The following is a 27,747-nucleotide window of genomic DNA, read 5'->3' on the forward strand; positions in this document are numbered from 1 at the left end:
GAGGCGGGCGCCCCTTCTGGCTCGGAATTATGGGGGTTTTTATGACGCGCTCTAGTTAAGCCAACGTTATGGAGATTTAGCCCCCACTTAAGGGGCTACTTTCTGAAGTATTGGGTGGCATATCTTTTTAAGTAGAGGACAAGCATAAAGTCAAAAGAATTTCTCCCAGTTTGATTTTTTTCTGTTGCCTACCTTGTCTTTGGCTCCTAGAGCACCCCCCCCCATTTTTTTTCCAGTAATTTTCAGTCAGCATTGGTCCGTGCATATAAACGGAAAAAATTTTCCAGTCTCTAGTGTAAACAGCTGGACTTTGTCAAGGAAGCTGTGTCATTTTTGCTAGGAAGTCAGATTCATGTCCAGCCTCAAGGCCAGAGTACAGGAAATGCCAGGCACTGGCGTCTCAAAGGCAGCTTTGAAAGCTATCCACTCACAGTCTGTCTGAAAGCAAATACTCTGAGAGCACTTCTTGTTAAATTAACTTGTTTTCTCCAAATATCCAACGGAGTATCAGTTCAAAGGCTGTCTCAGGACAGTTTACTAAAATGACACATATAATATGTAATCAATGTCATATATTGTTGAAGTTGTTTAGGGAGCACAGAGCCTAATAAACCTATGGTTTATAAGAAATAATTAATACACGTGTAAAGGAAAATGCATAGTTCACCTCGAAGACGCCACTGTTAAATTAAGTAACCTGTAAAAGGCCTGGCGTATGAATATTATTTCTAATCTTCGTATTTACTCTAACAATTCTTATTATCTTTATTTTACAGATAATGAAACTAAATGATTTGTATCAGAATATACAACTAGGGGTCTGACAGCTGAGGCTTTTTTTGGGGAGGATGGGGGTAGTTAGATTTATTTTTATTGGAGTTACTGGGGATTGAACACAGGACCTCATGCATGCTAGGCATGCACTCTACCACTGAGCTATACCCACCCCTTTGAGAGCTGATCCCAGTTTTTGATCCCAGTTTTGGTTGGCTTCCAAAGTGTGTGCTCTACATCAAATCCTGTTACTAGTCACAAAGACCCGATTTTTACCCAAACTTCATAGTTCCTGTGGAGAAAGCACATTAGGATTAGGAAATAAAAGCAAGCAGGTCTCAGCGTTGGAGGGACTGGTTCTTTATTTCAAAAAGACACTTATCAATTTTCAGTATCAAAACAGTTACACTATTGGTTTCTCTTTCTTCCAATTGGCTCCCAAAGAGACCACACCAAAGGAGAGTACACTTTAAGCCAACTAAGCTGCAGGATGCACACCTAACAGACCTCACTGAAACCTCACCAAAAAGGGGGGATTGGGTAGGGAAAGAAACTTTAAAAGATCAGCACACTGCCAGCCCACAGACTGTAGAGAGCTCTCACAGCCAGAAAGGGTGACTGGTGTGTCCCAACCCCAAAGAAGCGAAGTTTCAAAATAATATAAAATTTAAAAACAGTTTTGTACACAAGCTATTCAAGATTTCTCCAGCACTAACTGATACAAAGCACAATGAGATGGCACTTTTAGAGACAGCAGCTTCAGACCCAGGAAAGGGTGATGAGATGTTTCATATGGCTAAATTAGTGGCAAAACTGATTTTCTTTTTTGTCTTTCAAGGAGGCAGAATAGCAAATAAGTGGTCACCTCAACGTAAGGAGCAGATGATCCTGTGAGCAGCTGGGAACAAGGTAGAGATGGGACAAGGATTTGGTCTCAGACAGAGGTCTCACCATCTTGTTTGGTCACTTCTGATGAAAAAAATAAAAATAAAGTTGCCCAAAGATACCGTAAAGCTGAAAACCTGAACAGCCCTTTTTTTTTTTTTCCTGGCTAGCTCCTCCTGGAATCACCTTTCTGGTTTGGCGGGTACTTTTTACAGAGCAATGAGGTTTCCTGTAATGGAATCTTTCTCTGGGCTGTTTGGCTCTCAGTAAGGCAAGCCCATACCTTTTTTCCCTCCTCTATGGAGAGGGCAAGATGCATTAAGCTGAGATGTTACCTTTCAAAAGTGAGAAAGGGATTAGACTGCTGCTTCAAAACGGGGAATTATCTGGAATGTTTTACAAACGGTTGCTATATCAACAACAACAAAAAAGGTAATTACAAAATGTGTACATCACAACATGCTTTTAAAGACACTTTGCATTGTGCTCACATTCCCTTAAATGTTGTTCCCAAAGGTGCTCAGCCTCTAGCCCAACTGGAATCTCTGGGGAGAGGCAGAGACAGTTTAGTGAAAAGGACACAGGGGTAGGGGTGGGAGAGGTGGCGAAAGGAGAAAGCAGCCTTCCAGTTAAAGATCAGCCCTCAGTTTAAAGGTCAGCTTCGGGCAGGCTGGCCTCAGGTGGAGTCGGGGTCAGAGGGAGGAGCAGCGGCAGGGCGGGACTGGGGTGCTCTACATCTCATTCAGGTCAAGCAGAGTCTGGTCCAGCATCCTTTGTGTACAGAGGTGCTCCTCTTTGGTGCATTTCAGCTTATCTAGTGGGGGTAAAGGAGAGACGTTATAAAAACTAGAAGCAAATTTCAAGGTCTACCCACTCTGAGAATAGCTCCTTTTGCAGGGAAACTGCAGACTGATAGAATAGCTGCCTTCTCAGCCACAGAAGTGAGCTGTTGCATCACTCGCTTTTGCAGGGCCTCGGGCTTGCTACCGAAGTTGCAGGTGTTGCTGTACTTCTGGGGGAGGGAGTGGGGGACCTTATCAGTCATTTCCTCTCCTTCCCACACCCAGCCGAGGCTTTCAGCTTTTGGCCACTTAAGGAGGTGGCCTTAAACATCAGCCATCCATTCTTTCTAGTCTTTGCCCACAGGATAACACCTACTTGAAATGGCTCACTGGAGTTTGACACATTGAGAACAGGATGGGCTTATTTCCACCAGTAGAAACATCAGAATCTCAACTTGAAGAGAGTACAGGAGGATCCTCCATGCACTACAGGCCTTCCCCCCAAAGTAGAAAGGTAAAGAATAACTAGTGGGGTAAATAAAAGAACCCCATGGCTAAGTCAAAGACTCTCAAAAGAAAACAAAGCCAAGAATACTACAAAACATATACCTGTAAGCAAAACCTTTTAAGTGAGATTTCTGCAGAGCTATTCATCAGAACTTGCCTGTGACACAGTTACTTAGAATTAAACATAAAACCAGGAAAGAGAAGCAAGTGGGGGGAAATGTCAGGAAGAAAACCAGCAGCTGAACATCAAGGAGAAGTTAATCTGCCCAGCAAGCAAACCACTCACAGTGCTCTGGGGGAGGTGGGGAAAATACTCTTCAACTCACAGATGGGGAGGGCAACACAGACCTATTCATATCCCACACCGTTTTCTTTCCCTTCCCTTGTATTCTACCCAGTCAGAACGACCCATCCCTGGGCCTGTAGATGAAGCAGTTACGACATCTTGTCAAGTCAGTCCTTTTATTGTTAGAAAACATCCATGCAAGGGAACATATCCTACAGTCAGTGCACAAGTGAAAGAGCAGCAAATCAGGGTGGAAAACAGAAAACTCTCCCAGGTTTTCACACTATAATCTCTCAGGCCCCTCCCTTCATCACCCATAATCTCTTAAAAAGGGAGAAATGCAGTATTAATATTAACTGTTCCCACTTAACAATGCAATTAGGAAGTCAACACTATTCTAACTGTCCCAATTAAAGAGCAATTTGCTTAGGGCCAAATAGTAACTTTTAAAAAGACAATCAGCTTTTTGCTGGGGTCCAGGTCAGCGGTGTGAGCCTTAAGCTGGGTTTAATGGGCATCAGTGAGCCCTGCCCATCAGTCACACAGATCATGCAGCGTTAGCTTCAGCTCATTAGAAAGCAGGCGGTTTCGCTCAAGTTGGCTGTAGAGACGCTCTGCAGCAGCAAAGGAGAGAAAACAAGAGGAGGAAAGGAAGAAGAGGAGGAGAAAGAGAAAAAGGGAAGGTTAGTAGAGTACCAGAAGTAAATTTTGAGACCTGGTATATATAACATGCATCTGTAAGGCCGGACGGCTGCAAGGAGGATTCAGACAGAGGGCAGTAAGAGTCAGTCAGTTGGTGGAAAAGACCAACTGAGGAATAAAATAAATTCAGACTGACAAGCTGATAGGATGACCTTTTGAGGGAGAAAAATATCTCCTTCACAGTGTTTATTCCCTGGATTGACAAACTGAGACAAGTGAAACAGGACAAAGGAAGGAATACAGTTGGCTTATCAGAAATACATTTACAATAATCAAGGTTTGTAAGGAATCGAAGTGAATGGTTGAACATTTTTCTGCAAAAGCGTTCAATAGAGCATTACAAATGGGAGACTGGGATAAACACATCCACTCAATCCTATGCTTTCTGATGCTTCTTGTTCTAGGTGTTGGGTGAGTGATAGACCCATCATAATGGCCTAGTCAGTCAAAATCCAACTTTGCATTTTCCAAAAGAAGCTAAAACCTGTTAGAGCCATTAGTGTAGCCATTAGTCCCAGGAAGGTGAATTACTGGTACAAGCCAATCAAGATTATCCTGTTTTTCCAGCCTCCCTGGCAGCTAGGGGTGACCATGTGATTAAATTCTGGCCAGTGACATGTAGAGGGTAGTGTGTTGGAGGTTCTGGGAAAATTAGCTTTCCTTCCTGCCTTGAACATGGATGTGATGACTAGAGTTGCAAATTTCAACCTTAAAAGAAAGGTCCAGGAGAATCACAGAAACCCCAACTATATCAAACCACAGTTGCTCAAATCTAGACTTTTTATTATGAGAGAAAAATAAATACCATATTTATTTAAACTCCTATTAAGCTGTTCCTCATAACTGAATGAATCCCTGATATAACTACTTAAGTGCTCAGATCCCCTGGCTTTATCTGGATTTTCTACTTAAAGTACATCTTAAAGAGCAGGTAGAGACTGGTGATCGTTTTGTAACATACAGAAATACTGAATCACTATATTGTGCACCAGGAACATAGTATTGTGGGTCAATTATATTTCAAAAAACAAACAAACTCATAGAATTTGTGGTTACAGAGGTGGGGGTGGGGGAGGGAGGATTGGATGAAGGTGGTCAAACGGTACAAACTTCCAGTTATAAAGAAGTACTAGGGATGTACTGTACAACATAAGTATAATTAACACTGCTGTATGTTATATATGGAAGTTAAGGGAGTCAATCCTAAGAGTTCCTATCACAAGGAAAGAAAACTTTTTTGAATTAAAAAAAAGTGGGTACAGAGAATCTAAATCCATCTGACCAACACAGCGGTGTGGAAATTTGATCTTCCTGGTCTATTCCTAATGTCAGCCTCTGGTGTTCATAAACAAGTTTCTTTCTATGTTTTACAGTCTGTTTCAAAATGGTCTCGGGACCTCAATATGAAAAAGACTTTCCTGCCTTAAAATCAACTGCATCTGTGGGCTGACTGTGGGCAATGCTCAGGCACCTTGCCTTCTAGGTTGAGGAAGATCCTAGGGGAGGAATAACCAAACGTAATAGGTGTATTAAGGAGAAGAACTGGAGCCAATTTTTAAAACTGCACTTCCCACTAAACAAATGGTTCTCAATACCAGGAATAGTGCCCCGCCCCTCCTTGTAGAGGGGAATTTGGAGGGGGGGGCAGGTTTTAACTGTCACGGTAACTAGAGGGCCCTACAGATATTTACTGGACAAGGGACAGCAGTAAATAGGACTGTTCGGTACATCCCAGAATTATCCTGGCCTAAAACACAAAAGTCCACCATTGAGAAACACTATACTAGTCTGTACTAGTCCATGAGGCCTGGGATTGGACCTGTCTTATTCACTGGGGTACCCCTGACAAATAGTAGGGGTTCAAATTGTGTTAACTCTTGTTACTTAAACTTTTGGGAGTGTATCACATATAGAGTCCACATGCACCCTGACTCTTCCATAGCATCTATACCTAAGTTAGTGTAGTTCCCACTTCTGTCTTGGGTGTTATCAGGATCTTATCCCTCAAAACAGCCTGGTCAATGAGGTTTTTGTTCCACTTAGGGAAGAAATAAAGAGATAGAGAAGAAGTGGGAGCATTTTATTGCCTGATTATACCCTGGAACATATGGTTCCTTAAGAACTGCATGAAGTCAGAAAGGTAAACGCAGTTGTTCTCTCACTTTGAATTTAGTAATAAGAAAAAGGTTTCTAACTCTGATATCTCTAATGACCGAAAATTCAAGATCAGATAATAGTTCACTCAAGTTCTTGATTCCCTGATAACAGCAAACAAAACAAAACAAAAAAAGCAAGCCAGAGAATCCATTTGGTCTGATGTTCCTTTTAGGGAACAATCCCATGGATGCTATACATCCTTAGGGTTCCTTGGTCTGAATCAGGTCAATTTCATTCTGTAACAGGAAAAGGGAGGGTGTACTTGGAGCAAAGGGAACTATACCAGCTTTAAAGCCACAAAGTTCAAGGAATGAGGTAGAACAGATTTTTTTTTTTAATTTCCCTAATATTAAGGCCGGGGAGTATTCAACCAATATCACATGAATGCAAGACACTGGGTGGGGCTACGACAAGGTTGCCCAACATTAATAGGACAGTTAGTTACACCCATTCATTATGTAAGTTGGGGTCCAGCCACGTTTTGTTTTTTCCCTCATCCTAACAATGGTAATGAGGAAAGGAAGAATGGACTCCAGCACATCAGCCTGCAACTCTTTCTAAGAAATTAAGATGAGGGGAGAAAATTAAGAGGTCAAGCATTTTGCTTTGCGATTGCCAATGATGCTTGATCCCATTCCCTTAGCTAGCCCAGGCACAAGTAACAGGATAGCTTCTATAAGGATACAGAACATTAAACAAAATAGTGAATTTATTTTATTTTTTTTAATGGAGGTACTGGGGATTAAACCCAGGACCTCATGCATGTTAAGCACACTCTACCACTGAGGCACTACCCTGCCCCAAAAGAGTGAATTTATTATGGCACAGTATTTCAAATTTCCCTCTGCTTCCTAGCTTGTTGGTCTCTATCCTTGCTTACACCAGACATGCCCATCGGGAAAGACAGGAGCTACAAAATATTACACCTCGCTTTTCTTCTAATCTCTCTTCATTCTCTCTTACTTCTTTCCTTTGTAAGGAACCTTCCTCTGTGCCAAAGTCAACTCCTTCTGCCTAAATACTAAAACATCTACAATTGTAATACTCAATGCAGTAGCCACTAGCCACATGTGGCTAATTAAATTTAGATGAACAAAAAGCAAATAAAGTTAGAATTTAGCTCCTCGGTCACATTAGCCACATTGAGTGTTCAACAGTCACATGTGGCTAGTGGCAACCATATGGAAATTCTTGCCAAAAATTCTGTTGGACACCATTAGTCTAGGCTGTACTTCATGCCTTTATTTTCTTTCCACCAATTCACTCTTCTGTTCCTCTCCTTGTCCTTAATGCTCAAAATTTACCCTCAAATTAATAAAACATCAATGATAACATCCTATCTTCAGTTATCTTCCTTCTCTACCTGTTGAAGTTGAGAATCACTGGAAACCATCCAGCACTGAAGTTTTTGAAGTACCAAAGCTACTCCTTCTCCCTTTATGCCTCTAACCAGTTCCACTGGGCTTCCTCTTCTACACAGATTTTCCTCTTTACTCAGTTTTTCTTTTTACATTTATAATTATCTTTTAGGGTTCGATTTTATTTCCATGGCCTAAACTGCTTGTCACCCTCATGGACTCCCAAATCTCTCTTACATCAGTCTCTCCCTCTCAAGTCCTAGGATTTGGTTTTCATCTGGATACCTGCCAGTTTTTCAGACTTATATTCTTCTCTGCTTTCCCTTGCATCATCAAACCAGGACCACGTGGTCTCCCTACACCTTTAAAACCACCATTTACCTAGGCTTGATTTCCTCCTTGCATTCAGTGGCCAGGCCATGCAAAATGCTCATGTTCAGCGCCATCCCCTACTACCGCTACTCTAGTTCAGATTATTATCTCTGGGAAAACTGCAAATCCAGTTTTTCCCAAAATGTGGTATAGTCACTGCTAGTGATATGCAAGATTTCGGTAAACATTTGTGAACTTTAAAAAAAGTATTAGCAGAGGATCGTGTAGCTCAGTGGTAGAGTGCGCTTATTTAGCATGTACGAGGTCCTGGGTTCAATCCCCACTACCTCCATTATCTGTCTATAAATAAATAAATAAACCTAACCCCCCCCCAAAAGTATTAGCTATGTTATTTTAATGTGCATTAGGAAACCCTAGCACATCAAAATCTTTGATTCAAATTAGAATTGTGCAGAGTAAGAATAAAACAAATTGGAAAATGAGTAAATTAAAAAATAATAACATAGGCAGTATGTAAATATGGCAAAAGCTATCAAAAGCGGTATGCAAATGAATGAAATTTTGGTAATCACCATCTTAATGGATCATTTTGATAACCTGCTCCCCCTTTCCAATATATTCTTCTTTATTTTTAAAATTTTTATACAATTAAAAAATTACTTTCTGGGGAGAAGGTATAGCTCAATGGTAGAGTGTGTGCCTAGCTTGCATGAGGTCCTGCGTTCAAACCCCAGTACCAACATTTAAAATAAACAAATAAACAAACAAACAAATCTGATTACCTACCCCTACAAAAAAAAATTACTTTCCATTTACAGTTATTATAAAATAGTGGCTCTATTTCCTATGTTGTACAATACATCCTTAAGCCTATCTTACACCCAACAGTTTGTACCTTCTTCCAATATATTCTTAACTTAGCTGCCAAATTAACTCTTCTTACATGCAACCCAGGACATATCCTTGTTAAAAATCTCTAGTGACATCCCATTATCTATAAAATAAAATTAAAACTCCCCCTAGCCAGATTACAGCACATACCTGTTCCCTACTGTATCTAAAGGACCTTTATACCTATTGCCCTCTCTACACCTTTATTTTTGCTTCTCTTCGACCAAAATGCTCAATATCTACTTTGCTCAACCAGACTCTGCTTGTCAAAAATCCAATCTTTGCACAAGGTTCTGGGTTCAATCCCCAGTACCTCCTCTAGAAATAAATAAACCTAATTATCTCCCCACCCGCACCAACAAAAGATAAATTAAAAAAATTTTTTTAAAGAGACTAAAAAAAGTCTAATCTTTTGGAATATATATATATATATCTGAGTACTATGCTGTACACCAGAAATTAATACAACATGTAAATCGACTATTTTTCAGTAATTAAAAAAAATTGTTTAATGGAGGTACTGTGGATTGAACCCAGGACCTCATGCATGCTAAGCGTCTGCTCTACCGCTGAGCTGTACCCACTCCTATTTTTCAATAAATAAACAAACAAAAAATTAAACTAAAAAAAAAATATATAAAATAAATAAAATGAGGAGACATGTTACTACTGAATTATCATGAAAAAAAGTAATTTTCAATCTTTTGGAACCCAATAAAAAAAATGAAGAGGCAAATTTTAACATGTTTATTAAGTACCTATTTTGTGCCTCCTTCCATGAGACTTTTCTAATCATCTCCACTGCAATCAATCTTTTCCCCCACCAAACTCCCACAACACTTTATTATTTGGAGTACTTATCACACTTCATCTTTAGTTTTAAATATACATTCTCTCTTCTAGATTTGGAGCAATCTGAGAGTAGGGATGGTACCTCGAGCTTTGATTGTTTCTGTCTCCACCTTAATACCCTGAGCCTAAATTAATAATAACTTAACCTGTACCTTAATCTACCTTAATCGTAAAGGTTGTGTGGCAAAAAGAAACAGTATGGACAGAAAGAAACCTGAATTCAATGAGACCCAAAGTTTTAAATTAGGGAAATTCTCTTTACCTGGCTGTATCTGTTTAAAAGAAAGGCAAGTTTTAAATATATACCCTGATGAGAAACTAAAGTACTAAGTGATCAACACTTAGGTGCTGAAAAAAGTACAACCGATGACTATCCTATCCAGATGAAACCATCTCTGTACATAAATTAGAATAGGATTTCCAAAAAGTCAGTATGTAATTCCATAATATAAACTAGGAACAATTTTACTAGCAACAATTTATCATATTTATGCACGTAATAAATTACTACCCTGTGCACATTATTTGAAATATACATGACGGGTTGTTTTTAGTTTTTCCAATAACAATCATTTACCACTTGTCTTACATCCCGCTAGCACATACTAGCAGGCAAATGGTAGTAAGCCTCAAATATGCAAGAAGGGCTTAAAGAAAACATTAAACTGTTGAAAATTTTACCTATTATGTATTCTTCTTTGACTTGGGATAATTACTCAGTTTTGTGGTAATATATTTGGGTCCACTGGGTACTCTGCGGATGCACCATTTGAACCTCTGGTAAAAGGTAAACAATTATGTACTGGGAGACATTTCAATGGTCTCTCAAAGGAGGAGAACTTGAAGAGAAGACTGAAACATTCCAGGCGGGATGATTTAAGAACCTGGTAGTAAAGGTCGATGATCTCATTCAGCTTGAGTACAAGGCTCGAGCTCCTATTCTAAGAGACCTCTGCTAGTCCACCACTCTGATAGACTCAATCAGTTGAATTTAAATGTCAAGAAAAAAATAGACACACACAAAAGTGGCTTTGATTATGTAAGTCAGAGGAAGGAGAGCCTACAATAGTTGCTCCCCACACCATACCCCCAAGGCTCCTTCTTAGGGACAGCAGCAGCTTTGTCAATGACACAAATGCAGGGTGGCATGAGGCTTCCAGCAGCTTAACATTTTAATTTGGGGTGAGGGGTAGAAGAGAATACATAAGTTGCTTTGTGGCCCCCCGCTCATCCTAATGCCTTGGGGACCAGCCAGGCTGACCCAAATGGAATCCAGAGCGAGAGTGGGGCGTTGGGTTCCCCGAGGAAAGGGGGCAGATCCAGAACAGAGCAGAAACGGTGATAGTTATCTGTATGAAAAAGTAAGGAGACTCTAGGTGAGAAGGACTAGCATCAACCTGGACAGCAGTTTGGGAAAGGATGAGGAGAAGAAGGAAGAGGCAGCAGTAGGAATGAGAAAAGAGAGCCAGACACTACAGCCTGGGTCCCTTGGCTTGTTTTCAGGGTTAGTGGGAAAGAGGCAGATTAGCATCAAGGATCAGGGATTCACAGCAAACAGATGAAGTCCCCAACAACTCTTTTTGGTGCTTTTTACTACCTGGCTTGTTCTGGGACTCAGCTCGATTTTTAGGTGAATTTGGTACTTCCAATCATGGGTGTTTCCCCTGAACTTTAATATCAGGGCACAAATCATACACACCCAGGAGGTCTGAATTTTGCTGTGCAACGTGAGGGCCCAAGTCACTGGCTCTCTGGGCCCTAGTTCCTTAACTGTATGATGACATGATTCTACCTTCAGCAGTATCCCTTTTGAGAAGACCAAATTTAAGACACAAATAGAAAAATACTGGTGTCATAATGAAGGGATTATGAATAAAAAGTGTAAGAATTACATAGATCAGTAATGTACCAATGATCCAGGATTAAATGCTTCCCCAGCTTTTGCCAACAAGTAACCAGCACCAATGTTTTAAATATAAGAGTGGAGAATCTAGTTTCCAGAAGACAAAACCAAAGCACGCTATGCACAGCCTGTACCCCCACCCACCCACAAGCCAAGGTCCCAGCCCCACTCTGCTGTCAAGATAGTTACATAGAGGTCATGTCATTGAGGGCGTGGTCCAGCTCCTCGCTAATGGCCTTGTACTTCAGTTTCTGGGCATAGAGCTCATCTGGACAGGCACAGGAACCACAGGGAGGAACGAGGGGACAGAGTGAAAGATATCAGAAGCAGATGAAGAGAGGGAATCATTAGAAATTAGGGAAAGTGTGACCATGGGTCTAATCCCACAGTTAGGAGAATATCTATCCTGACAGCCATGACTGGACATTTTCAGATCCACTATCCCCAGGACCAATTGGACTTCCTGACATCTCTCATCAATTGCAGCCTGGTTGAGAACCTGGGCACAGTCATGACTAGAAATTCCTATTACCAAAGGCACTTAAGAGGATACCACTCCCACCCAGTTAACCCAATTCCTAGCAGTGATCACACTGAATTTAACAAAAATAGAAAAAGGAGAAAATACACAACATTCAGACACTTCTCCACCTACCAAGCGTGACCAATATTCTTGGCCCCATTGCTCTACAAGTTGCCCCCCCAAACTTCCCCAAAGAAAGAACATCCTGCTACCCAGAGCCTACCAAAAGAGCATATCTCAGAGTTCTCAGAGTTCTCAGAGCAAAGTACATTCTCCTTCGATCAGGTGGATGCAGCTGCCAAACTGTGGGGACCAGAAGTATCCAGAAAGCCCCTGGCAATGGTCAGCTCTGAGAAATGGTTATTCCACAGCTGTGTCTCTTGGTGAGGTCCCCCACAATTTGAGTGGTGAATAGGATTGCCAAAAGTAGCCATGGGATGACACAAGACACATTCTTGTTGCCTTCTGAAAATATGGCTACCATTTCAACCCAGATACTAAAGAGTTAGGACTACAAAACTGGAGGTGTGTGCCATTATCAGTCTCCTCCAAGGGAAGGATGCAAATTCCAGAATGTTAGGTAAAGTCTTATTATTAAGGGAAAGGATTAAACATAAAAATCCAGTTCCAGGGTTTGACCCACTTCACCCAGCTGTGGCACAGGACAGGGCATAGGATGCATGCCAAAGCTCTACCAACTCCCTTTGGTGTACAGGGAAAGAGGATAACGGTCAACGGGCAAGGTCTTCCTCTATATTTATTTTAATCCCTCTCCCAGGCTCCGTACCTTCCAAATCATCAATTGTCTTTTCCAGCTTGGCTACCGATCTCTCAGCAAACTCAGCACGGGTCTCTGCCTAGGGGAAATATGAAACCAGTCAGAATCTGAGATGAGTAAGACAATTAGAGAAGCATCTTTATTTCTTTCACCTTCTACTTCTACACCTTGCAGAACCACAGCCAGCCAGTCTAAGTCTACATTAATGCCTTATAAACCTCTAAATGTTGTGGGTCCTTCCTCAAATCCCCTCAGCTTACCTCCTTGAGTTTATCAGTAAGAATCTTTATCTCTTCCTCATATTTATCTTCTTTTTGAGAGTACTGTAAGAGAAATAGAACACACATTTCAGGATAGAAATGACTCACACGGAGAATGCCCCCCTCCCTACATTTACTTTTACATTGAATGTCCTCTTGGATTTAATGTGCTGAATGATCCATGAGAAATAGCAAGGCCCATTTCAGGACAACAGTCCTTAAAATCCACAAATCAGTGTCCTTGGCACCCTGATACCCTCATATTAAGAGTCCTCCTTTACTTTTGTAAATGGACCTAAGCTTTGATCTTATTCAAATCAACCCAAGGAGGTATTTTTCCTGCCTCCTGGTTAATGAGCAGGTGTTGTGACACCCCGAGGCCACATGGCTGAAACAGTCCCACAAGATGATAAAGACAAGTCATCTGTCTCAATTGCTCATTAGGTCTCAGATCTGGTACTACTGGTTGCCCCCATCTGTCAGCATAGTCATATCACCCTGAGGAGAACATGACCCCAGGCACCTGAGACCGGGAAGTTATTTTAACTGAAGCAATCAGAGTGTGCAGGAATTAGCACTAAACCCAGAAACTGGAGAGAGGATAGGTGGATACTTCTCACTGGATTACATAAGGAATGGGCTGCTCCAGTCTTTCATCAAGGGCAGGGCTGGGCCCAGGCCCCAAAGCCTGTCACTTTTACAAACCAGCCCCTACCTTCTCCGCCTGAGCCTCAAGAGACTTGAGGTTGTTGGTGACATTCTTCAGCTCCTCCTCCAGCTCAGAACACTTACTGTGAATATTTTAAATACCGCAGGAGAGGAAAGGGGAAGAAGAGAATAAAAAAAAAGGGAGAGAGACACACAGACATGAATTGAACCTATCTGTGGAGAGAGTTGGAAGGCATACTGGGGGAAAGAGAGGTTCCCGGGGCAACAGAGCAAGCGTCAACCCTCCTCCCGCTACCACAGAACAAGTCAGGAGTTGGACCTCCTGGGCTAGGCCTCAGAATGTTTGGATACTAATAAAGAAAACACTTGAGGGAAATCATTACAGGGAACAAATCATAACTGCTACCTGGGGTAGAGGTAGGAACAAATGCCCAACCCAAATAGGCCCCCAAATCACCCAAGGGAAGAAGAGGCCCTGTGAAGAGGCAGTGAAGCAACTAGGAAAGAGGAGATGAAAGATGCCAGGTAAGTGGAGAAGAATGGAGCATTCCATGAAGAGATGAGAGAGCACTCAACAAATCAACCGGTGGAGGGGAGGCAGCTGCAAAACAAAACAAAACCAAACAAAACCACACCATACACATAACCTCTCTGTGGGTTTAATGGTTAGTACCTTTTCTTCAGCAGCACTCAGACACTTCAGGTTCTGGTCCATCAGTCTGATCTGCTCATCCATCTCTCGGCAACGGCTGTTAGTGATAGTCACAAGGATCGCACAAGCCAGGTTGTGGGGAGGGAGAAAGGTCAAAAAGGAACACAGCAGGGAAACAAGCAGCAAAACGGGAAAAAAAAAAATCAAACAATGGGAAGAAAACATCACCATGGCCATGATATGTCATGTCTAGGAGAGGGGAATGCAAGGGAAGCACAAATAAATATGCGTCAGCACTGACTGTTACACAAGGCCCAGAAGGTGCCAGCAGGGGAGGGCATCACGTCTGCCTTTGCCCTGAAGTTCCCCAGCAGATTGGCAAAGTGGTAAAAACAGAGGCAGAGCTCAAGTCAGGACAGCCATTTCAATGCCTCCAGGAGAAGCAGAACCTTCAGATGGAAGGACCCAGAAGGGTCTGCCAATTAACAGCTCACCACTTTTAGGCTTCCTTTTTCCCCTTAGTTTGTAAACCCTCCCTACAAGAAGTCAGGGAGCTCCAATTTGTCACCTGTCACTGGTCAAGAGAGTAAAACCCAAAGCCATTCTTAGGGACTAAACAAAAGCATTCTGGATGCCTTCCACTCTCTAGGCCCTGTTTAACAAGGTTGAAGGAATGCTAGTTTATTCACATTAGTGCCCAAGCCAAAGGGGAAGGAACAGAATGGTACAGCAAGATTTGGGGAGCAAGATACTCACGACTCTGCCAGCTCAGCTCGTTCCTCTGTGCGTTCCAAGTCTCCCTCAATAATCACCAGCTTACGAGCCACCTATGGGAGAAGACCCAGGTACAGCTCAGAGAGGCTGAGAAAGAGCCCTCTCCCTCTCATGATTCTTTTCAGAAGCCCCACGCCACTGGAGAGAGAGAGAGACAGACAAACTAAAAGTGCCTTACCTCTTCATACTTCCTATCTGCCTCTTCTGCAATGTGCTTAGCTTCTTTGAGCTGGATTTCCTGGAGTTCCATTTTTTCTTCATCTTTTAAGGCTCGGTTTTCAATAACCTTCATACCTCTGTCAGAAACAATGCGGACAAATGGGGTACTGACATCCTGGGGAGCCTGTCATCAGCTCAGCTCCAAGGGACCCGGAATTGCACCTTTTAAAGCCCATTCCTCTCTGCTTGCCACTCAAAAAGAATTCCCACAGCACCCCCCACCTTAGTTTAATTATTTTATTTAAAGTTTTTTCTTATAAAAGAAACACACGCTTATTAAGAAATGAACTATTTAAGTGTATAGTCTAAGGGCATAAAGCAAAAGTAAGTCTCCCCAATTCTAGTCCTGCTCATCAGAGGTAATCTCTTACATCATAATCCTTCCAGAAATGTTTTATACAGATAAATTGCCAAAAATCGCATCTTCACTTCCCCACACCCCCAAGGAATCATACTACACTGCTCTGCAACTTGTTTTCCTCACTTTCTATAATTTGGACACTATTCTGTAATAGTACACACATAGCTGTCTTACTCATTTTCACAGATGCACTGCATTAATGCACTCCCAATAGGGAATTTCTAATTCTGAAAAGCCTTAGCTTGATCCTATGCAAGTCATTCCACACCTGTATTCTCCTTTAACTCACAGGTGGCAAGGAGCCAGCCAATTGGCTATTTTCAACAAAGATGTGTTGGTCCGAGGACTGTGGTTCTCAACCTTAGGCACACATTAAAATTATTGGAGAAGCTTTAAAGACACCAATGCCCAGGCCCCTTTCACAATGGATCTGGGGTGGGATCTAGACATTCTGATATATTTTTTTAGACTCTCCAACGATCCCCATCGTTCACTCCCGTGATTCTCACCATGCTGCCAGAGGTGAGAGAGCTTATTAAACCACTGATTGCTGGGCTCCACTTCCAGGGTCTCTGATTCATAGATCAGGCATAGAAGCTGCTGAGGATTTGAATTTCTACCAAGTTTCCAGGTGCTCCTGGTCTGGGACCTTACCTGAAGAACCACTACTTTCGGAGGCTTACAATTCACTCAGTGAAGGCTGTCCTGGTGACCCCATTTAAGGATCATTAGGTCAATTTATAGAGAAACACAAATTACAAAAGGGTCACGAGTCCAGGTAACCCCTACTCTGTCTTCATATGGAGAGAACATGTAGAACAGAAGAAAAGATCCTATAGAGACAGGTTACTGTTTTAAAAAACAGGTTTATAAGGAAATCTTGATCAGAGCCATCCATTATGACATCTTTTGAAATCCACACTTCATCAGGCCCCTCTACACACCTCTCACTCTCATCAGCAGCTTTCTCGGCTTCCTCCAGCTTTTGCAGGGCAGTGGCCAGGCGCTCTTGAGCGCGGTCCAGCTCCTCTTCAACCAGCTGGATCCTACGGTTCAAGGAGGCCACCTCAGCCTCAGCCTGCGTTTCAATGAAAAAAGAAAGCAGGGGCACAGTGAAGAGACACTGAACTAACTATGACACTAAGAGCAGAGTTGACCACCCCTGGAGGAAGCCAGAGTCTCGCAGGGTGAAAACTGTCTTAGCTGAGATGCAGTCAAGATCTAGCAGACATGATTACGTATTCTCTATTATTAGATGTATTTTCCTCCCTTTCCCATCAATGAATTCCCATATGTTCCACAGGAAGAGTGTTTTGAAACTTAGTTCCTTGCCCCATCCAGTGTTAGTACCACTCCCTTTCTGGACTCAGTTCAAATTCCTGAACACACTAGTGTCAGGAAAGGTAGCCAGTGAAGAGGTCCTTCTGAGCTCTGGCTTAGAGGTGTATCTCACTCTGCAGCAGCTTTCTTGTGTCTCATAAGGTGGAAAAATTAAAAAGCAAGCTTTTCTTAAAGAGGGAATCTTGGATTAGCTATTAATTTGCTCCTTAACTCAAGCTGTTAACCCTCTGATCACCTTACCCTAACAAACCAGGAGGATGACTAGCTAAGAGAATAATGTTTTCCAGAATAACCTTCCAGACCAGAAAGCAAAACGATGGAACTCTGGGATGCCTAACCCACATCCTTTCAACTTGCCTTCCCACCTCCCACCTTTTAAAACTTGACAAAAAGGAGCTTTTTCAGGCTAAAATTACCAGCTATAATGACATTACCAAAAAAAAGTAGGGGCCACAGAGAATTTTTCCTCCACGCCAACCACCACCCCTCCAAATTTCTGAATTGTAACTTGACTCCTTTCCACTCCTCTAGTGATCCCTTACCCTCATCCTCTGGTACTGCTTGACAATGCTCTCCCTGGCCTCCACCCCACAATAAAGCACAGGCTAGAGTCCAAGTAATCCCATGCCTCCTCCTTGGCCATAGAATAAGAAACAAGGAAAGGAGACAGCTGCACGTGCGTGAATTCTACTGGTGGAGTAGCCTCCCTCAGATGACTGCCTTTCCCCTCCCTACACCTTCAGTGGTGGCAAGTACAGTGACTGCCGCAACTGTACAAGAATTTAATCTGCCCTGCATGCTATCCAGTTCAGATGCTTATCCAAGTGCTTGGTTAACCCGATCTCTCTTCTACAGCCCAGATTGTGCCTGAATTCTATTACCCTGATTTCCTCCTGGCAGTCAGGGGTGGGGGTCGCTATAGAAGTAATCTGGGCCACCAGCCCCTATGGGAAGGGATATAGCCCAAAAGACTCCTGTTAAGAATCAGGTTATTTGGCACCAACTTTCCAAATACAAACATGGAAGATTCAAGGGACTGCGGGGCCAGGGCTATACAACCACTGACCCACAGGAAAAGAAAACCAAGACACCTCCATAAGCTGAGAGTACCACGAAATCGTTTGTGTCTCTATTCAAAATGGCACAAAGACAAGTATTCTCTGGTCCTGTCTCAGGAAAACAGGTGTACCCTAGGACAACACACATTTTGCCTTACAAGCTCCAAAAAGGCCAAGGACAGGTCAAGATTAGGAGAATGAGTCCCGCTATCAGGCAAGGACTATGAAACACTGCCAGTACAGCGACTTATCCCACCCCACGCCTCTTCAGATGCCTAGAACTAAAAAAGCGAAGCATGGACCCAGATTTGAAGGAGGCTTCTGAAACCCAAGTCCCCACCCAGCTCACCAGTAGTTACCGAAATGAAGCAGAAGATGACAAGCTATGGGGGCGGGGTGTACAGTTTCCATGACAACAAGCTGGCTAGGGCAGCTTCTCCCACAAATCAGCATATACAACAGAATTCTTCACAAGGCTGAAAAGGGAGGAGGAGAAAACACATCTCTGTGCCCTAACTAGAGCATGTGCACACTGAACAAGCCTGTATCAAAAGCAGAACCCAGGAAGGGAGTCCCAGCAAAAGCATCAGAGACCCAGTGGTGTTGAGTGTGGGGAAGGGAGGAAGGCTGTTACTGTTCTCTTTTTTCTACTCCCACAAAGGATCAGTATCAGTTCTCTTTACAATGAAACGAAAGACCTTACAGAATCAAGATCTGTTAAACGTTTGAAGGAATAAGGGAAGACACCCACCTGATTTTCCTTCAAGCCAGAACCTATGCACAATGCTTATCCCTTTCAGGTCAGTCAAGTCCTACCAAGAGATTGAGTGGGACTAACTTCTGCAAATCAGAATGGGAAACATGGCCCTGGGAAACATTAACTTTACACTATTATATCATTCTAGGTTTAGCTTGCCTAGATGTGGTTTTGATCTTTCAGCCCGCCCACCTCTGCCCAACTTGGAGGTACACTCTGAGGTCCTTCCTTCAGGTAATAACAGGGTTCTCCACTGCCGAGGAAGCAAAGATCCCAAGGGAGGGGGTGGACACAGCAGCCTCTCGGTCACATCAGAAGATGGCTGACAACAGCTTCAGTAGTGAAATGAGTTTGGTTTAAATGGTACCATCCTCCACACTGAAGAGATTCCCAAAGCACGTCACAGCCATCAAGGCAAGAAACTGACAGGGCACTCACTGGTGCTAGGAGGCAGATGAGGGCCAAGGACAGCAGGGGATTAGCCTAAATCCGGCATTCTGCCACTCTAAGGTTTCTCTTTTTAGACAAAAGCCACAGATGAAATTCAAAGGAAAAGAGTAAAGGCAAAGTTAAGGCTTGAGCCCTGTGAGTAAAGGACTGCTCCAGTTCACCGTGTTCACAAATTTATCTACCCAGGGAGATACTGTGTCCTTGGGGACTTTAAATTTCATCAAGGGGGATGGAAGTTAGAAGGGAGGGAGTAGAGCTATCTGTCCGCAAGTAAACAAAGGTGGAGTCTAAGTGGAGGCACTCAGAGCAAAGGGCTGTTTGCCTCTCCCCTATGAGTATGTGCTCTAGTATGAAGGCAAGAGAAAGGTAATCAGCAGGAAAGCAAATCTAAACCAAAGTAAGGTGATAAAGCCTGTTGTTTAGCCCACCAGACCCCACAAATAGGCAAGCCACACAATAGTCAGACATTCTAACCACCACCACCACCCACCCCTTGCACACTAGGAATTTGGCAATAAGGCCAGAATCGAAACTGCTGTTGAAAGCCTACTCACTCCCTCCAATAGTATTCCTAAATTTTGGACCAGAAAAAAAGGCAGGGGGTGGGGAATACCAGGGAGAGTTACAAGTATGGAAAAGCTAAGGTGGACTGTACACTTAAAAATGGTTAAAATGGTAAATTTTACATCATGTGTATTTTTACCACCACCACCACCATACACGCACAAACCAGATAAGGAAAAAACACTACTTTTAAATATTATGTTGCAGTCTGTTTCAGTTTCGCAAAAATGTGCAAAGAAGATTCAAAATCGAAAGTGGATTTGACAAGGTACTAAATTATAAAAGGTCAGTCTCCAGGCCAAGGGCAGAAAACACAGATGATTCCACAACAACTCAGTCTCAGCTCTGGACTCTTTCAGCTTCCTAACAAGGGCTGGACGTTCACACAAAGGAACCAGAAAAGTAATTAAGTGACAGTCCCACTAACAGCATGCGATACCATCAGGGAGTGCTGAGCTTCCAGCTCTAGGAGGGAGGAGCCTGCAAAACCGACATTCCAGAATGCCCTAAGAGGATAACAGGTAGTTCAAGCACCCCCCTCCCTTCCCACAGGTGTCTTCAGGAGCAATTCAAAGTTCACTAGAGCAGAAAGTCAAAAGATTAGGCCCTCTCAAGCTGAAGAGAAGACACTTGTTTCATAAATATTTAACTATCACCCTACTTCCCCATTTGAGGACTTCCTCACTAGACCTCACTGAGCCCAATAAGCAAATTTGGCAGGCTCTGAGTGAGGGAAACATCTAAAGCTGCTCCCTCTGCTGCCTATCACCCCAGAGTCACCAAGGGTGGGGTAAAAGGACATAAATTTTCTTGCAAGGAAACTACCAAATCTTGGGGTGAGTGGGGGAGCACATGTTAGGGGGAAACCAAATCCTGGGCATGGAGGGGGGACATCATCTACCCTAGAACTATCCCCAGGATGTCCATACTCAAATGTTAAGCCTAAGACTCTGGAGCTCAACACATGGCTAGTTCCTTCAAGCCATCTTGTCTTGCCCTTTAAGGGAACCTGGTCTCCAGAACAAGGGAGATGAGAAAGTGTCACTAGTCATAAAGAGTCACCCAGCCAGTCCATCTCACTTGAATTGATAATTAGAAGTTAGTGGCATAATGAACAGAGGAAAAATCCACTGAGAAGTGGGTGACTGAGGAAGACAAGTGCCAAGCATTTCTATGCCGTTTAAAAAAAAAAAGAGTATTCTAATAATCTTTACCTGGAGGGCAGCTGTCTCCCCTTCCCCTCCCAAAGCACATTCTCAGCCACTCCCCACAGGAGAGGCCAAAAAGGAAAACAAACAAACAAAACCAACTTACCAAGGGAAAGAACAAGGAATACCAATAAACCACAAGAGTTCTTTCATTAGGTCTTCAAATTTTAGCAAATTACTTTCCTCTCCAGCCTCAAGATCCTCCAAAACCAAAGCCTCAACTCAAATCAGCTCTACCCAATAGAATGCACCCTAGACCTTGGAAAATCTTATATAAGGCTTACTAAAACTAGTCGACCACTTCTAAAATGAAAGTGGTTTCAAGAATCACCACTCATTCCATTAATGTTTCATGTTTCAACTTTCAGTTGAACAAATACTTATTGAACTGGGGGGAAAAAAAAGGCTGTAGTGGACAATTGGGAAAGTATCAGAGTAACATCACTAGAGACCCCTCGGAACTCATCATTTTGTCTCCATCAACCAGAAACCTTGGCAGAAATTGGCACTCCATCAGATTCTCTGCCATATACACCCACTTATCAGCTCTGCTTGGAAGAAGTGTTTTTAACCGGTTCAGCTTGCACTCTTCACACTTCAGCAACAAAGGCCTGAATCTGGCAGAAGTTTCTGCCTTCCCGGTCATCATGGAAGCTGGGCAAGTTTGGCTGGCTCCTATATTTGTACTAATATAGGGAATAAAGTGCCATCTCCTCCCCTCCCGCTTCACGTCAACAGAAGGAGTGGGTTTAGCAGTTGCAAGGTCTCTCCTTAAGAGGAAAGGGCCCCAAGCCGGAGGATAGGAGGCGGTGGTGTGGCCTCAACCTCCTCCAGGGAGGGCACCGCGCTTCCTCTCAGGCGACTGCTGCCTCATTTCCTGAGCAGGAGGAGGGAGCGGAAAAGCTGCCAGCAGGCCAGGCCGGGGGCTTTCCGGCGGCTACCACCCCCCCCAACCCCCACCCTTTCACAGTAAGTTCGGCTCTGCCCCTCCTAGACCAGAGAGGCATCCACCTACTCTCACCCCTTGGGCCGGAAACCTCAAACGAGAGCAAAGTCCCCCCTCCTTTCTACGGGGAAGTGGGGGAGGGAGAGGCCCCTGAGCCCCTCCCCCGGCCGCGCCCGGCTCCGAAGGGCTGAATGAATGAGCTGGGAGAAAAGAGAAGGAAAACCACTCTCCAGGCCCCATGAGGCTCAATTCCTTCAAAGGTCAAGCCTGCTCGCTGAAGCACCCAGTTCCCCCCTCTCCTGCTCGATGTCCAACTGAAGCTAAGCTCCACCCAGCCTCCGGGCTTCAACTTCATCTGCGAGTATGCTGCGCCCATAAGGACCATGCTTCACCGCAAAAAACAGGACCCAGTTCGGGGTCCCATCTGCTCCAGCGCCTGCCCCTCCCTCATGCACCTCGTCCTCTCCGTACCTGTTCCCGGGCCCGCCTTTCTCCCTCCACTTCCCGCTGGAGGCGCTCGGCCCTCTCCTCTGCATCATCGGCCTGCTGCTGCAGAACCTGGATCTTGCGCTTCACTGCCTCGATGGTGGTGATACCAGCCATGGTGCCCACCCAGCTCTTGCTAGCTCTCGGGCTCCTGCCTCCTCCGCTCGGGCTCCGGCCTCCTCCGCTCGGCGCTGCAGCCGCTTCTCACCCCTACTTCCGCCTGCTCCGCCCTGAAATACCGGAACTCACCCACCCGCCCGGATGTGAGGTCACCACCACCGCACCCTCCCACCGCCAGGCAGGCGGGAAGGCCGTCCACTGGAGGGAAGCCCGAGGGGCGGGATCTCTCAGTCGCCCTGGACGACCGCTCCCAGCCTCTCCCTCGGGCCAGTAAAGGGGGGCGGGGCTGGGAAGAGGGAAGGGTACCATGGTAACCGGAAGGCGCGTCTCGGTTAAGCCTCTCCAGCCACAGGGCAGGCTGCCCACAATGGTTGGTCTCTGCAGCCGTTACACACCCGCAGTTGACCCCTCACTCCCCCAATGCTGATCCTCCACCACCTACCTGCCAGGGCACCCTGTATCCTCTCTACAATATAAACATCCTACAAGCCTCTGCTTCCACCCACCCCACAAAGGCTCCAAAACCAGGTGCTGAGAAGAGCCTAGACTTTCTGGGCCTCATTTTCAAAAGAGCCCTGCTCTACAGCCTCCTCCTTTTAAGTTCCGCTAAAGTAGGTTCTCTGCATCTTCTGAAAGTCAACGAAGGGAATTAAGGGAGGGTGAAGAGATGGGCAGGTTGGCAAAGTTCTCATTCTATTTGGCATCACTTGGAAACATAAGTGTTCCATTTAGAATGTTGGTCTTTTCCTCTGTTAACTTTTGAGAGTCAATGTGCACCAGCGATTTACCAACCTGCCAGCCTCTCCAAACCTTGAATGATTCAGGACTTGATAGTTAATCATCTCCTACAATTCCTTTTGGAGGTGAGGAAGATATCTTATGCCCCCCTTTTAACAGGAAGGAATCCTCTATTAAGGACTATTGTTACCAGATCCTTTGTGCAACAGCAAGGTATGAGTACCTGGAAAACTACAGTACTGTGGAACTCAGCCTCCATTCTGTGTTATAGCTTTCACCAATTTCACTGTCACTTCTGCTTCCAGGTACCCTAAGGAGCTATTTATGAGTTAGAAACTGCCTAAATTTTCTAGGCATTTCCATGCAGTTTTTAAAAGCACAGTAGTAAAGAGACTTGAGAATGTTTTTCTTCCCTCTGATTTCTTTGTATTCCTTCCACCTTCTCAGTAAGTAATAGTAATATCTCTCCTGTGGTACAGCTCTCTTTTCCCCTAGAGAACTAGGGTGTACAGCAGGATTTAAAATTAAGAATCCTAACCCCTGAAAGGATTGATAGGTAAGACAGGTGCAGCCCTCAATGCCTGGTTCTGAGGACACTGCCACCAGGGGCTCTGCCTTCCTATCTCCATTTAGAAATACTGAGCGTTGAGACTATTCAGAGGAAACAGAAACAAATAAATAATTTGCTTGATAGAGTAACCAGTACCCTTTGATACCCCCTACCCAGGAATTGGAAAGAAAAACCAGCCTCAGTAAACTCTACCCTGATGGCCTAAGAACTTTTCCAACTCTTTGGAGAAATCTGATGAGAGGGACTATGGAAACAAAAATGAGACTTTGTCATCTGGGTGCTGATCAGCAGAGGGCACTATTGCACCCCTCCTTTGCCCTAGTGAAGAAGCAGAAGACTTCATCTTGGACAACCCAAAGGAGCTTTGAGAGCACCACTGCATTCCTGGGGCTGGTAGATTTGAACAGATAATCTTCTCTTGATTCAGGAAAACAGGTGGATTGACTCCTAATGGCCTTTAAAAGTGTGATGGATGGGCAGCAAGGGGCCCAGTGCTATTGTTTTCCTGGTGACCAACAATACAACAGTAAATCAACGGGTGTATATGTCCATCCTGCCCCTCTTTTCCCCATTGCGCCCTACCTCCTGTCCTTAAAAAGGGGTGTTATGACTCAATGTCCTAACCATTGCACTCCTCTTTCCCTTTGTTTCACCCTAAACAGATTCTAATTTCATCTCAGGTTAAAAGAACTTCAGACATGGTTGCACAACATGAATGTTCTTACTGCCACTGAACTCTACTCTGAAAAATGGTGAAAATGGCAATCTTTATGTATACTTTTCCATAATTAAGAAACAAACAAAAAGGACCTTAGATGAACTGGGGAGGAAACAGATGAGTTTTGACTGATCTTGCCACACCATTGCCTTTTCTTGATTCAAAGAGTCCTAGCAAACCCTATGCTTTCCAAAAAGGCTTCTCAGATCCCCAGAACTCCCTGGGTAAACATGCAGTTATTGACTCCTTCCTCCCTCCCTTTCCCTTATATCCACATCAGAGTAATATGCTGTTTGCTTGTTTATTAACCTCAAGGGTAGAAACTGAGCTGTGAACTTCCTTTGTATTCAACAGAGCACCCTCCCCTCAAAGATGCAGACATTTTTGCAGGGAGCAGGTAATTAGGTTTATTTACTTATTTTTTTTTTAGAGGAGGTACTGGGGATTGAACCCAGGACCTCCTGCATGCTAAGCATGTACTCTACCACTTGAGCTATAACCTCCCCCCAGAAACTTCTTCTGTAAAGGGCTAGATAGCAAATGTTTCCATCAATATTGGGACATCCTTTTGCTGCTGTTAAGATTCCTGTGTTACTTTTCCAAAAATCTTTTCTGTGTAGTCTCTCATTTATCTCTGTGGTAAACTTCAAGGTTGAAGATGAAGGAAAGTAGGTGATTATGAGATAAGGTGAAGTGGATAAGAGAATTTCTTTCGTTTTCAAATGGGAAAATTCAGCCCTAGAGAAGCTGAGTGGTTTAGTCAAGGTCACAGTGTAAGTTATGGTGGTGATAATTTTACCCTCTGAGAGTCCTTATTTCTATTATAGTCATCCTAAGATCCTCTCTGCTGCCCTATAAACAATGCTCCCTATGACATCTCTGTGGCATAAGGACAGATACCCACACTAGCCAAGGTAAATAAACCCATATAGGGCCAGGGTCAGTGTGACCTCCTTTGTACCATTGTGAAATCTGAGCTGGCTTTGCTGGGCAGTTGAGAGATGAGAGTTTCCCTATTAATACACATATCTACGTGCCAATCCTTGGATACAAAAGCTAAGAATGTGGCATGGGGGAGGAGGTGGGATAAGTGATAGCAGTCTGGACTTAGAGTCCCTTCCCTCTGTCCAAGTCCAGGGAAAGATAATTAAATTCCTGGGTTGGGCGTGAGAAACATAAGAATTCTACATGTCTTTAAGAAAGAAAGTCTATGCCATGACAAGGGTATGCCAGCATGTGATTATATGAAAAAATGCATGTGGGTGTCTATGTCTGTGTTCTGTGAATCCACAAGTATTTATGTGTCCAAGTGTGCTTAGAATTTAGTCATTTTAATGTGAAGATCTACGTGTGTGGATTCAACACCCCTCCCCCATCTCTCTAATACTCACATCGGCTGCTTTCTTCTCTGCCAGCTCCAGCTTCTCCTGGGCATCCTTCAAAGCTTCAGAATACTTGTCCAGCTCATCTTCTGTCCCCTTCAGCTTCTTCTGCATGGCTGCCAGCTCATCTTCCAGCTATAGAAGCCCCAAGAGTCACACACAAGACATACATACACAACAGTGCAGACTCAGACCCTGGGGTCTTGAGCCCTGACAGACCCCTGGGCCCATCCTCAGAGAAACATGAGTTCTCCCTAGTCAGTTTCAGCCAACCGCCCCAGGAGTTATGCTGTGGGCTTGGCCTGTGACTCTGTGAACCTTGACCCTAAGATGACCAAGCCATGCTTTTCATTTAGATACTGGGATGGTAAGTTTCTTAGGGTGTCGATGTCTGTGACTCCATTTAAGGGAAAACAGATGCTACATGCCAAGCTCCTATCTTTTCCTCTCAAAATCAGAGGTTCTTCCCAAAACATGATCCACTCCCACTTAAATCCAGCAGACATATGGTGGCTCAGAAGGGGCCACTGACTTCCCCAAGGTTACACAGGCAGTCTAAGGCACATACCCTAGATGACCTCTGCCTATCCAGTGAGACTGGGGAAGAAGAGGAGTCCCTCTCACCCAAAGGATGAACTGTTACCAGTGGTCACTGCGTTTCTCATGAAAACTTTCTTCCATCTCAGTCTTGTTCACCAGCAGGTGAGAGAGACCAAGGCTAACGCCTACCTGTTTACTTCGTTCTTCTGCCTGTTTCTGCTCAGCTTCAGCTTGCTCTGCCCGATCCAGAGCATTCTCCTTGTCCAACTTCAGCATCTGCATCTTTTTCTTGATGGCCTCCATTGTGAGCAGTGGCCGTTGGTGAGCTCACCTGTGAACACTGGAGGACTGGAGACTAAGGCAAGAAAGGAGGAGCTGCTAGCTGAGTGACTAATTCCCCAGACCTGAGCCTTTATCTATGCGTGTGGCTCCACCTCTCGCGCCTAATATGGTCTTTCTAGCTCCCTCCACCCCATGATTATTCTCTCGGGGGAACACAGGGTGAGACACTTTGATAGACTGACATCACCAGCAAAGAAAAATTTACGAACAGCTGAGGCTGATTTTAGACAATGGAAACTGGGGGAGGGGAAAGGTTCTCCCTGACCCTGAAGTGACTTTCCACTCACTCTGGGCAGCTCTATGGGTATTTTAAAAGAGCAGGGAGAGGGGAGGGGTAGAACATTGACATAGAGACGGGTACTTTGGCAATTCTAGAACAGTAGTTTTCACCCAGAAGGTCCTGCTTGCCCTTCAGCTTCCCCCTTACTCTCACCCGAGCTAGTGTTGGATGCTAATCAAATTCTATTTGTTGAGTTTTACCTTTTGACTCCTGGTATTCAGGGAACTTGAGCAAGTGAGGAGGGGCGGCTACTCATGATCCTTGACAATTCCCCCATATCCCCAGATCAAATTACTGTGCTATTTTGAGACTCTCTAATTGGCAGGGAGACTTCATTCCACCCCCTTAAGAGCCACAGGGACGGAGTAAGAGGGTAGGGTTGGGATCTGGAAGGCTATCCCAGTGCTTCAAGTGGGTCGGGGTGGCAGGGGACAGAAAAGTGGAGGACGGTCAGAGTAATCCAGATAGGATCATGTCCTCCATTTCCCCATAGTGATCTTTAAATAGAACTTTTATACTCTTGCTCTCCTCTTTTCCACACCCTCTGCTCCCCTCTTAACTGCCTCTACTCATCATCATA

The 27,747-nt window shown here is 44.1% G+C and overlaps 1 protein-coding gene across 10 annotated transcripts; it reads right to left on the minus strand.

Moving 5' to 3' along the window:
* Window positions 1-1,118: 1,118 nt before the first annotated feature.
* On the minus strand, window positions 1,119-26,950 carry TPM3 (tropomyosin 3). Of its 10 annotated transcripts, none has more exons than XM_010954001.3 (10): window positions 26,735-26,949; window positions 26,015-26,140; window positions 16,611-16,744; window positions 15,265-15,382; window positions 15,069-15,139; window positions 13,707-13,782; window positions 12,992-13,054; window positions 12,741-12,810; window positions 11,620-11,698; window positions 1,119-2,473 (listed from the first exon to the last, which is right to left on the minus strand). In XM_010954001.3, exons 1-10 carry the CDS (start codon window positions 26,846-26,848, stop codon window positions 2,470-2,472), a joined length of 855 nt encoding a protein of 284 aa, XP_010952303.1. In that variant the 5' UTR covers window positions 26,849-26,949; the 3' UTR covers window positions 1,119-2,469. The 10 variants fall into 10 exon arrangements, with proteins under 10 accessions (XP_010952303.1, XP_010952307.1, XP_010952304.1 ...); XM_010954000.3 differs by lacking the exon at window positions 1,119-2,473 and adding an exon at window positions 10,671-10,876; XM_010954003.3 differs by lacking the exons at window positions 1,119-2,473; window positions 13,707-13,782 and adding exons at window positions 10,671-10,876; window positions 14,334-14,409.
* Window positions 26,951-27,747: the final 797 nt, after the last annotated feature.

This window comes from Camelus bactrianus, chromosome 21 (genome assembly GCF_048773025.1).
Source record: "Camelus bactrianus isolate YW-2024 breed Bactrian camel chromosome 21, ASM4877302v1, whole genome shotgun sequence".
Classification (NCBI taxonomy): Eukaryota; Metazoa; Chordata; class Mammalia; order Artiodactyla; family Camelidae; genus Camelus; species Camelus bactrianus.

Coding starts and splice junctions, on each gene's coding strand:
- TPM3 (XM_010954005.3), bottom strand. CDS start 26,848: ATGGAGGCCATCAAGAAAAAGATGCAGATGCTGAAGTTGGACAAGGAG. Junction 16,745..26,014: donor CAGAGAAGAAAGCAGCCGAT/GTGAGTATTAGA, acceptor ATTGAAACGCAG/GCTGAGGCTGAGGTGGCCTC. Junction 2,474..12,740: donor GACAATTGATGATTTGGAAG/GTACGGAGCCTG, acceptor TACCCCCACTAG/ATAAGCTGAAATGCACCAAA.